The sequence below is a fragment of the Mirounga angustirostris genome, unplaced genomic scaffold (assembly GCF_029215605.1).
Source record: "Mirounga angustirostris isolate CCGP_5_RB_7025 unplaced genomic scaffold, mMirAng1.0.hap1 SCAF_6, whole genome shotgun sequence".
Classification (NCBI taxonomy): Eukaryota; Metazoa; Chordata; class Mammalia; order Carnivora; family Phocidae; genus Mirounga; species Mirounga angustirostris.
This window is the reverse complement of record NW_026991714.1, coordinates 897325-909589: the sequence shown is the minus strand read 5'-3', so window position 1 is coordinate 909589 and position 12265 is coordinate 897325. Positions and strand designations below refer to the sequence as shown.

The 12265-nt window shown below is 56.3% G+C and overlaps 1 protein-coding gene across 2 annotated transcripts in view; it reads left to right on the top strand.

The window, feature by feature from the left end:
• The window catches only part of KCNN3 (potassium calcium-activated channel subfamily N member 3), a 132097-nt gene that overhangs the window by 98701 nt on the left and 21131 nt on the right, over positions 1-12265 (top strand). For both annotated transcript variants that reach the window (XM_045876503.3, XM_064593640.1), the window contains exon 4: positions 11874-12015. In XM_045876503.3, the coding sequence (XP_045732459.1) occupies positions 11874-12015 (142 nt within the window). The remainder of the gene's footprint in view (positions 1-11873; positions 12016-12265) is intronic.

Here is a 12265-nt window from a genome sequence, read left to right as displayed (position 1 = left end):
CGCCATGTGGTAGATGTTTTATTCTGTGCAAGTTCCCTAATATGACTGAGCCTGAGTTTCCAATTCAAGAAAACAGGAAATGACGATACGAATCTCGTTATCGTGAAGATTAACTGAGATAATGCACATAAAGGTTGGCCCATGTTGCACCTGGCCCGCACTTGACAAATGGTAATGATTATTGTTATCTTGTAAAATGGAGCTACATCTCCAGGCCTACCTACTGCACAGAGTGTCCCAGAAATAAAACGAGATGAGAAACAGACCATCTCTAAGGTCTTGGAGGAAATGCTTTGCAAGAATCAACCACTGGGGGCGCCTGAGTGGCTCAGACGGTTAAGTGTCTGCCTTCGGCTCAGGTCATGCATGATCCCAGGGTCCTTGGATCGAGTCCCGCATCGGGCTCCCTGCTCCTTGGGAGCCTGCTTCTCCCTCTGCTTCTCTCTCTCTCTCTGTCTCTCATGAATAAATAAATATATAAAATCTTAAAAAAAAAAAAAAAAGGATCAACCACTGGGATTCTTGTCTCTGTATATGAAAAACTAAGAACTTTGCTTCCGAGTCAGCCCTGTGACTGATGGTGGATGTTGGGAAAAGTCTCAACCAGGAGCAAAACAGCTCACGTGTGGCAGACCGGGTAGGCGGTGCTGAATGAAAACCAGGGGGAGCAGCTGTGAGAGAAAGCAGAGGCCCACAGAGGGGAGGGAAGTGAGACTGGGTTTAAACGTCCCCCCCCAACCCTGCCCTCGCGGGCTGGCCCAGGGCCATGCAGAAGGGCGAGCCCAGGAGCAAGCACACCAATAGATCCCGTGGTGGGAGGTGACACAGAGGAAAAGAGAAAGGATGAGGTAGAAGACAGAGCACAGAGGCTCCAGAAGGAACAAGGAGGAGGGAGGGAAGCATGGCCTGGGGTGCAGGCGACCCACCATGCAGGCCAGAGGTGCCCACGGCTCGTGGGCTCCGCTCATCGGAGCCCCGGGCTGGTGACTGTGAGAGCACCTCTTTGTCCACCCTGCCTCTCCTCCACCTGGAGGCCCCTCCCCGCCTCCCCCTGCTCGTCCTGAGTGGTGTGCATGCCCTGGCTCAGAGAGTCCATGCCAGGTGCACCCATACCACTCCTGGGCACTCGTGTCTCAAGTGCAACCTGGCCTTTTTGCTTTCGTGCTGCTTGGTGTCGGCCTCCTTCCCGGGAATGTAAGTTCTATGAAGTAGGTGCAAGTCCGGCACGTAGTAGGACTCATTCATAGCTGTTGACAAATTAATGCATTCATTAAGCCCCAGACACGTGCCAGGCCCTGAGCAGGGCCTTATAATTTACTCTCAGCAGGACCCCCGGGAGAGGTTCATTTTACAGAGGGAAAGGTAGAGGTGTGGAGGGCCCTGTGCCTCACCCGGGCCATGTAGCTACCAGCTGGTAGGGCTGGCTTGTGCGCCCCATGCCCTCTCCCGCACACCACCTCCAGATACTGTGGAAGACACGCTTCGTATGCTACAGTGCTTCTCCCAAACATATTGTTTTTCTCCAATTTCATGCAATTTTATGAAACATTTCCAAATCAGGAAACATGGAAATATTTTTTAATAAGAAGAAAGAAAACATTGCAAATAGAGAAACTGACTCAGAAGGAGTTGCCAGATGAGCCATCTGGCTTTTAATTTAATAACCACTCAGAGAGGCTGACAGTGCTCCCCGTCTTGAAGAAAGCGGCCTGTGGAAGTAAGAGTGCCTCCATTTGCAAACTGGAGAAGTTGGGCAAACATCTCAGCAGAACAAAGGCAGGAAGAGACCCAAGAGAAGAGAAATCCCCCCCAGGAAAGCTGAGCTTGGCGTTGTGGCTCAGCCTTCCCACCAGGGCCTGGCAAGAGAGGTTGCATCCAGATGTGTGACACCAGCCCCACGTCCTGAGTCTTCCACATTCGGCAAAGTCTGCGGAGAAAACTGCCAGAGGAGACGTGCATGTCAGCACACCTGCGAGGAAGGTCCACACCAGGCTGTGTCTGCAAAAGGGCCACAAGCCTCGTCCGCTCCGTGGCGCGTCGCAGCCGCTTTGTCGGAGTTGTCGTGCTTCTCGGTGGTGGTGGGCTTCTCCACTTTTAGAAATAATTGGAGACCTGTACCCATGCTCTGGGAGCCGGAAACAAAAGATTAGACTTGCCTTGGAAAGATCCGGAGCTATTGCCTTGACCAGGTAGAAGGACGCACCTTTCCTTTCCTAAATTCAAAGCCAGCTCTTCAAAATAGGCCACCGGCCCTAGCGATAGAGCAGAGTGATCTGTGTGAGGGCTGGTGGGCTCCAGGCAGCCTGGGTCCCCCAAAGCCATTCATTTCACGCTTCAGGATGTTTATAAGGGAAACGGTTTTTTTCCTAAAGATTTTATTTATTTATTTGACAGAGAGAGACACAGCGAGAGAGAGAGAGAGCACAAACGGGGGGAGTGGGAGAGGGGCTGGGGGGAGTGGGAGAGGGAGAAGCAGGCTTCCCGCTGAGCAGGGAGCCCGATGTGGGGCTCGATCCCAGGACCCTGGGATCATGACCCGAGCCGAAGGCAGACGCTTAAAGACGCTTAACGACTGAGCCACCCAGGCGCCCCTAAGGGAAATTGGTTTTAAGAAAAGAAAGAACTTTATTTTTTTCCTTTGCTTTGATGTGAATTCACCTGCAGCCACAACGACGGCCCATCAGCCTCTCGCTGCTCGGCTGGCTTCCCTAGTGGGTGGCTCTCCCACCCCGAGAGCATGTCTCAGAGCCTCCGAATCCGGCTCACAGAACATCGTCAGGATGCGGCAGCGATTCCCCCGAAGCTGGAATCACACCCCCAGGCTTCTGAGGGCGCTGCACCGTTAGCTGATGGTCCTGGCCGTCTGGACAAAGGCAGAGGCAGGGGCAGGAGTGAAACCCAGAGCTCACCAGAGACAGCCTCCTGGGAGCGGCCGCTGCGTGTCAGGTGCAGAGCCTCCCGGCCACCGTCCCACTGGCAGGGCCTGAGCGGGTGCTCTGCTGCCTCGCCCCACCCCGCCCCTGCTCACTGCGGGATTAGCCCTTCGCTCACTTCTCTGAGAAGCTGGTGTGGCCAGTTACTCTCCTGAGCTTCTCATTGTTTCGTGATAAAATGGGGTAAGAGCCCCAGTCCTCAAACTTGTCCTGCTGGCTTGTGATGAAGACAAAATGGGATCGTTTATTCGTTCATTCGTTCAACCAGTATTTTTATTGAGTGCTGGAAATGCAACAGCGAACAAAGTACCATGAGTACTTATGTTCTAAGGGGGGTTGACAGTCAGTAAACACAAAACTAGCCCAGTCTATATTATGCCAGGCGGGGGTCTGCGTGGGGGGGAAAGGGGAAGGGGCGGGTTGCAGATGTAACTGGTGGACAGGGAACCCCTTACTGAGAGCCTGACCGTTGAGCAAAGACCTGAAATCATCTGAGGTGGGCGCCTTCTGCGGGAGAGGAGCAACCAGGATCCAGACTCGAGTGGGCACCGGGTGGCGGGAGTGGAGCAATGAAGAGCCGGCTGGCCGGCTGGGGGGGGTCAGGCCCCGGGGTGGGTGCTGTGGGCCTTCGTGGGCCCCCGTCAACACCCCAGCTTCTGTTCTGAGAGACTCAAGAATTTCTGAGCAGAGAGGTGACAAGGTCTGTCTTGCTTTCTGAAGGGACCCCCTGGCTTGGGGGGGGGTCGCACGGGCGGAAGCAGATCAGTTGGGGGGAATCGGCTGTCACAGTCCTGGTGAGGACAGGTCTGGACCAGGGGGCAGCCGCAGAGGCGGTGGGGACCGCCCGACCCTGGACGTATTTTGCAAATGCAGCCGCCGGGACTGATAGAGATAAGGGGTCCAAACCGCGAGTCACCACACAGGGAAGGGCAGTGGCCGATCCAGAACAGTGGGGCAGCGGCGAGTAGGAGAACCTGGGAGGAGCCACCTTTTCCCTGCGGAGCAGTGCGCCAGTTGTCCCCGGGCAGCCCCTGTCCCCGGGCCTGAGTCCCGGGTGGGAGGGGCCCAGGGTGGGAGGGGCCCCAGGGGGAGGGGGCTCTGGTGTGAGGGTCCCTGTGGGAGAAGTCCCGGTGGGAGGGGCATGGTGGGAGGGGCTCTGGGTGGGAGGGGCCCGGGGTGGGAGGGGACTGGTGGGAGAGGTTCCGATGGGAGGAGTCCAGGGTAGGAGGGGTCCCGGGGGGAGGCGCATGTGGGGGGGGAGGGGTGGCGCTCAACAAGAGTCGGTCTCACCGCTGGATGTGCATCCTCCATCTGAGCTTGACAGAGCCCTTCCACTCCGACTCCTCCCACAGCCTTGGGAGCTGGTCAGGCAGACATTACACTCCGCTTCCCTAAAGAGGAAACATACTGAGGCAGTGAAGTGCTTTGTTCTAGGTCACAAAGCCATTAGGACCTGCAAGGCAGGCTTGGGCTCCAGATCCTGCGCTCTTTCTGCGGTGACAAGGCTGGGCTTGCACGAGATGGGAATAACACCATAGCCAACACTGCGCGCCAGGCACTGTTCCGTTTGGAAAGATCCGCTCATCCAGCCCCAACAGTAACTGCTTCTTGTACATGAGTCCCCTTTTACAGACAGCAAAACTGAGGACAAGGTCATCAGATACTAAGGGGCAAACCCAGATTCGAACCTAGGCAGTTTGGCCCTCCAGCCCCTGCATTCTGGCCATGACACCTAACAGCCTGGGGTGTCCACATAGTGCAGGCCGCGCGGGGACAGCGCAAACGCTGGGCAGTGTGCAGTCAGAGGCAAAGAGCTCACTGTGTCTGGGAGGGGCCGGCGAGATGTGAGCTGGGTCTCGAAGCGTGGAAGGGTCTGTGAGGACAGTGGCAGGCGTGACGGGGCAAGATAGGGGAATGCCCACGGCGAGCAGGCAGCAGAGAACGCTGACGAGGAGGCCAGACGAAGGGGCCAAGAAGGACCGTCAGAGCGGCAGGAAGCCAGGACAGCCAGCCGCCGACGATGCCAAAGGAGCAGGCTTCTGAGAAGGGAGGCACCAGGAGGTCAGGGATCGAGGGATCCATGTTGTCGGGAGCTTAGCTGGAGAACTTAAGCACAGGATCCACAGCTCGGGGGGCTGGGGTCTGACTGTGTGAAGCTGGGTGATGACTGGAAGGTGAGGACAAGGCAATACACTTAGTTGATCCCTAAAAATCTCCAGCAAACAGACCAGACCCAGGATGAATGGCCATCATATCACTAAGATCCACGTGAAAAGAGTCAGGTCACAGTTCCTGGCAAGGAGCTGAGTTCTCTTTGGTGGTGAGAACTGACTCCAAGCCCAAGGAATTTGGCAGCCAACACAACCTTACCTGCTGAGGAGAGCAGCTGGAGTCACCTTAACATGCTTCACTGAATTCCTGAAGCAAGCATCACTTCCCCACGGGGACAGGAAAAGTAACAAGCAGGCCGTGTTCATTCCACAGATATTCACTGAGCACCTGATCTGCTTTAGGCTCTGAGAAGATACATAGAAAAGGCTACAAAGAGGAATATAAAGGAACGCAGGGGTTGACACGCGGGCTGATGAAACAGAATAGAGAGCCCAGAAATTGTCACTTCTGTGAAAAATCCATAGGACAGAGGTGGGGGTGGGGAGACACTGGTTGTTGTGTGGGCCGCGGATGACTGGTTATCCACTCAAGAGAAAGGAAGGCGTATCCCTACCTCACACCAAATGTGAAATCAACTCCAGGTGAATTAAAGACTTAAGTGTGAAAGACAACATTTAGAAACATTGAAAAGCCTTATAACTGCAGGTAGGCAAGCATTTCTTTAAAAATTACATGTCACTAGTTATAAGTGAACAGGATGATAAATTCAGCTACAGTAACATTTAAAATTTCTATTCGTTAAAAATACTATAAAGAAAATAAAAAGACAGGCACAAACTGGAAAAAGAATTTTCAACACAAAAACTGACAAGGTTCTTCTTATCTAGAATATAAAAAGAACTCTTAGAACCAATAAGAAAAACAGATAAAAACAAAGAAGTGGAAAAATGGGCAAAAGTCAGGAATGATACTTCACAGAAGAGGAAACATGACCAATAAACATGAAAAGATACTCCAGCTTTCATCAGAGAAATGCTGAGTAAAAGCATGATGAGGTACCAGTTTACCCACTAGTTGGGCAAAACTTGTCAGATGATGGAGGATGGTGAGTGTTGATGAGGACACGGAGCAACAGGAATTGTAATCCACTGCTGGCGGAAGCCTAACGGTGCTGCCATTTTGGAAAATCACTTGGCATTTCCTAACAAAGTTGGATATGCTCATGCCCTAAAAGTCCACAAACCCGCTGTTAAGGTGCATGGCCCAGAGACACTCTAAGACAATGTGCCGGGAGCTGTGGTTAAGGCTGTGGACAGCAGTATTGCTCACTGGAGAACAAAGCTGGAGACCAGATGTCCATCAGCAGGTGAATGAATACACGATGCATCATGTCCAGGACGGGAAGCCCGTGGCCACGCAGATCAGCCTGCATGCCGAGTGCAAGGGCGCAGCTCACAGAAGAGTTCCATGTGCCAGCTACCTATTGCTGCATAACAAGTCGTCCCGTAATTTAGCAGCTTCAAACAGCAGATGTTTCCTATCTCACAGTTGCAAAAGGTCGGGAAGGAATTCAGGGGCAGCTTAACAGGGTGCCTCTGGCTCAAAGTCTCTCGTAAGTTGTGGTCAAGCTGCCAGCCGCCCTGCGGGCTGCTCTCCAGGCACTAGAGAGGGGTCTCTGTTTCCAGGTTCACCCTGCGGGCTGTGGGCGGGCTGTGGCCCCTCAGCCCCCAGGCCTCTCCATGGGCTCACGTCCTGGCAGGGCAAGGGGCTTCTCCCAAGGTAGAGCTCGCCCAAGACAGAGGCTGCGGTCTTCTCATCATGGGATTTCAGAGGTGATAGCCCATCACTTCCGCCACATGTTAGAAACAAGCCGCGTGGTCCAGCCCATGGTCAGAAGGACGGGATTACAAACGCATGTGCAGGAGGAGGAAGGGGACCGCTGGGGACCATACTGCTGCAGTGTGACTTGGTTTTTATGGCACTCGGAGACAGGCCGAGCTAAACCGTATGCCGTTCGGGCGTGCACACGTGTGGAAGGCCGTGGTGAGTGCAAGCTCGGGATGCAGAGCCCAGAACGGAGAGAGTGCAGCTGGCCATTCGGCGGGCGGCTGGTGCGGTGAGCTCGGCGACGCTTCTTTTGTGTCTATGCTTCATAACTGAATTTTATGTGACATGCATTTCTGGCTTTTTCTCTTCGGCTTGGTCTTATGTTGGATATCATGGAAGTTCCACAAGGTTACACCTTGGAGTCCGTGGTTCGGTGCCAGTTCCTCTCGCTTGCCCTGCCCCAGAGGGAGCTCTCTGCGGGCCTTGTGCCCGTTACTGCGCATGGTGACCTCCGCGTGTCTGAGGGACATGAGTGCACTGCTGGTATTCAAAACTTCCATTTTGGTGCCATCTGCTCTCTTCCCACGCGGGAGGTGAGGATGTGGCCCTGCTCCCCGCCCCCCCGGCCTCCCATCCCCGTCACCGGCCTCTCCTGATCCTGGTTGGCCATCAAGTCCCACCAGCACGTGCTTGACTGTTCATGGCTGTGCCCTCAGGAAAGGACAGTGATGCCTCTCCTGCAGAACTTGTTTCTCCTGGTGAATCACCGTGTCTGGTCACGTGCTCAGCTCTTTCCGTGTATTTATCCCTAATTCGGCTCCACGTTCTGGCGGCGGTCCAACCTTGTCTCGGGGCCCTCAGGCACATTCGCTCTTCTGTCAGTTTTGTCTTCTTGGAGAAGTGTCTCCCAGGGCCTCTGACCTGCTCCAGTCTGGCACTTGGCCGGCATCCAAGGACCACCAGGCCCTGTCCCCCTGGGCCCCTGGGCCCCCATCCCCCTGGGACACCGTCCTGCAGGGTCTCACTCCCTCCGTCCCAGGCTTCCTCCTTCTTGGTTCGCTCCTTCGTTCTGGTGACACAGCTTCTGTGGGTTCGTGGGAAGAGTGCAGAGGAGGCAAATCTCGGAGTCTTGCAGATCTGAAAATGTCTGCACTCAACCTTCAGACTGAACTAATACCTCGGCTGGTTTGGAAGTAATTTCCCTTCAGAATTTTGAAGCTGTTATTCCACGGCCTCCAGCTTCAAATGTTGCTGTCAACCAGTCCAAAGTTACGGCGATTTCTGCTTCATTGTATTTGACCTCTCCCTCCCTCCCCCTCCCTCCCCCTCCCTCCCCATCTCTCCCTCTCTCCCTCCTTCTCCCTCTCTCTCTCCCTCCCCCCCTTCCCTCTTTCCCTCCCTCCCCCTCTCTCCATCCCCCCCCCCCCCCCCCCCCCGCTCTCCCTCAGTCCCTCCCCCTCCTCCCTCCCTCCCCCTCCCTGGGTCCCCCTCCCCTGCCTCCCCCTCCCTCACTGGCTCTGGAAGTCCCATAACACCTCTCCCCCGCCCCTGGTGTTCTGAAATTTCACAATAATGTGCCTCAGTGTGAATCTTTTCACCCACTGCCTGGGGACAGAGGGCCCTCAATCTAGAAACGTACGTCCTTCTGTTTTGGAAAAAAATTTTTAATGATTTCTTTAATGATTACTTCTCTCCTCCTCCTTTTTTCTAGTTCTGTTTCTGAAACTGTTAATATTTGAATTGGTAGATGGGTTCAGTGATTTTCTCATATTTTCACCTCTGCCTTTGGGAGACCCCTCCATTGACCCCCAGTCCTTCCAGAAAGACCCCCTTGTCCAGCATCACCTCGCATCTCCTGGGGCCAGAGTGTTGTCTTTCTCACAATGTTGATTCAGGACAGGGTTACCCCATGTGCTCTTCCGTGCAAATGGGCTGCCTGGGATCCAGAGTCCTGTTTCGTTGTTTAACTGACTCAGTCTGTGTCTTTCACGTGAGAGACTCTCCTCAGGTTTCTGGGGACGCCCGGTTGTCTGCCGTGCGGAAGGGTCTGAGGACCGTGTGTGTTTAATTTGCCACCAAGTGTCACATGGTCGCCTGTATCTATCATTTGTTTCGTAATATTAAAAAATGAAAAAAATAGTCCACACCCTAATGAGAAATTAATAACTACAATAACTATCCTTAAAAAAAAAGATACCTTTTCCTCTTTAGCGCTTAAAGAAAAAAATGGTTCTCTGAAAAATTCTCTGTTGAAAAAAATAGCATGACATGCACACGTGGATTTGTGACAGGTGTAAACCACTGTAAAATTGTGAACAGGTTTGGAAACAGCTTTTCTCTGCTCCCACAGCCCTCAATCCCCAGCCCGGGCGGCGGCTCATCGCCTCCCTCCCGGTGGGCCACAGGCCTCCGGCCCCATGACGTGGGGCAGTGGGTGTCTCTGTGCCCCCCCAAAGGGGAGAGCACTCAAGTCTCGCAGGCGAAGAGTGAGTGGCGTCCCCAAGACCTGCTTCTGTCCCCCACACACAGCACCAATAGGTGTGCGAATGACAAAGAAACCCACAAGAACATAAAGGGAATTTGAAGAAAAATAAAACCGTAAATCGGACATCAAGGTGACGACAAGACAACTACCTGTTGCTCACACCCACTCTGAGCTCCAATTTGTTTCTCTCGGGGCCACTCACATGTGGGCCGCTGAGCAGCCAGCGACCCCAGGTTAAGCCTCGGGTTTGCAAGGAGGGGACACTGTGAGGACCCACGTGCACGGCAGGGCCAGGAACGTAGGCAGAAGACAGGCTACAGGTTAAGTCCAGACCCCGTGGTCAGCGTCGGCGTGGGTGACGACGGCTGTCCCCTGCGGCTCTCCGTCGCTTCTCCTCGGGCACCTGCGGACTTTCCAGCAGGCCCGCGTCGGGCCCGCCCGCCGTCGTCTCTCCTGCGGCAGCAGCTGGACGAGTCCTTCTCGGACACCCAGGGTCCCGTGTCCCTTCTGTGTCCAAGAATTTACAGTAGCCTCCTTCATGCCTGTATCAAACAGCTCTGCAGCCGAACTTGAAGACACCTGCATGGACGGCTCGTGACTCCCTGGTTGGCGCCCGCCCCCTCTGTTTCTCAGTAGATGGTTCTCAGACGGACAATACCTGCCCTCGACAGTGACTGAGCGGCCGGCGCTGGGCGGGTTGTCCGTGTGCTACAGCCCCCCCAGCCCCAGATCAGGTTGGTCACCGCCCACAGCCTGGAGCCACTTGAGGGGGACCTGGGGCTTGAGGCTGGGCAGGCGGAGCCCAAGGCCACAGGCTCACGTCCTCTCCGCCATGCACCCCAACCTCGCCGTCCCCAGACCTGACCCGAGATGCCTTCAGGATGAACCGGTGACCCACATTCGTGTATGCGTTGCGGGCTTGCGGCGTGGGGCCGTCTCTAAGTGTGCCCCTGCATTCAGCCTGTCACTGAGTCCGGCTGCTTTGCGGACTCCGAAGCCCACCCCTCCCAGGAAGGAGTCCCCACCGCCAGCTCGGTGCAGGCCCTGGGGGGGGTCTGCCACCACGGCCCCCCAGGCAGCGCACAGGAGCGGGAGGGACGGGGGCTGGGGGGATGGGACGGGGAGGCCCCTGGCACGGGAGCAGGGCACACTCTGTCTTGGGGATCGAGTGCGCGGCCCCAGCAGGTACCACTCCCGTGTAGCTTGACGGGCCGACGCCGGAGGCAGCCAACCGGGAGAGGGCAGGTGGGGCGGCAGGAAGAGGGCAACAGAACTCGGCGAGGGGATGCCTGTCCTTGCAACGTTCCCCGGGAGTTCTGGGTGCACGTGGCCTTGTGCGGACGGCGTGGAGATGCTAATGCACGTATCTCTGCTGGTATTGGCGTCAGGCTGGGGCTGGACAGCCCGCTGCCGACGTGCTCCCTGGAATCTGCTCAGGCAGGCTCAGGCGGGTGAGGAAGGCAGTCACCCGCACCTCCCTCCTGGCCCCTTCCACCTGCTTCCCACCTGGCTACCTCACCTCTGTGCTGTAGAGTCAGTCCCTCGTGTGTGGTTCAGGCGAACCCTGTTAGCGAACATTCTGAGAAAGGACCCACCTCTGCCTGCGCTGCCGCCCCCGGGGCGCCCCGGACCCCTGCCACCCGCGAGCCCAGCCCCGGGCATTCGTGAGGGTGTTCCCTCTGCCTGAACACCCTTCCCCATGGCCAGCCTGGAAACGGCAGCCTCTGACCAACCTGCCGGTGTTTGGGTCCAGGTCACTGCCCTTTCTCTCCTGATTGAGAGGCACCCTGTGCACCCACTTCTGCAAATGTCTGCATCCTCACCGGCCCTCCCCTGAGCTGAGAGCCTGCGGGCAGGGGCTGTGTCCTGTTGGTCTGTATGTCAGCACTGGGCACAGAGCCTGGCACACAGCGGGCTTCGTGTCTGGGCATGAGAGGAGGCAGGGCAAAGACAGGGCGCGGGGGGCCCCGGGCAGAGCAGATGGGCACAGTACCGTTCCAGCGCCGCCCCCCACCCCCCGCCGACAGGGAGCCCAGAGCCCCTTCCAGCTCCGCAGGAGGATGCCAGCGCCCCTGAGAACAGCCCCGAGAGCCCCGTGGCGGCAACCTCCCTCTGCGCCCTGAGCAGGGGCCCCTTCTCTGGGATCCCTCAACCTTCTTAGAGAAAAGTGCTAGATTTGTTGGTGATTTTTTTGGACATTCTCCCCTGTTCAGGGGCCTGTGATTTCAGATGATCACATCCACACACACTCAGGTTGTCGCTGGAAGGGAACATCTAGATTTTACTCCTGCATGATTTCACCTAAAGCTGTTGTACCAGCACTCGGAGGGCGTCCACAGCGTGGAGCGCCTCTGGGGGTGAGCTGGAGGAGGCGGGGGCCAGGCGGGCAAAGTCGGGCGCCTTCGGTCACTGCCACCTCAGCAAATACCCATGTCCTTCCCGGTCCGGGTTTGCCCACAGCCTCGACCCCCAGGGCGGGCGGTTCCCTCCACTAAGCCCTGTCTCCCCCTCGGCAGGTACCATGACCAGCAGGACGTCACCAGTAACTTCCTGGGCGCCATGTGGCTCATCTCCATCACGTTCCTGTCCATCGGTTACGGGGACATGGTGCCCCACACATACTGTGGGAAGGGCGTCTGTCTACTCACCGGTATCATGGTGAGTACCTGCCCCTGCCCGGCATCCCCTCCCTCCAGGGCTGCGAGGGGCACAGAGGGGCCCGCCCGGCAGCCACCACACGCCCCACATGGGGAGGCAGATGCCTCTCACGGGCTTAGTGCCTTTTCTAACACAGGAATGGGTCCCAATTCCGGAGAGTTAATGGCTCCTTCACGGCACCCCAAAATGGGCTAGGCAAGGCTGGCCTGCTCTGAACCTGCACCCCCACCCAGCCCACCCACCTGCGTAA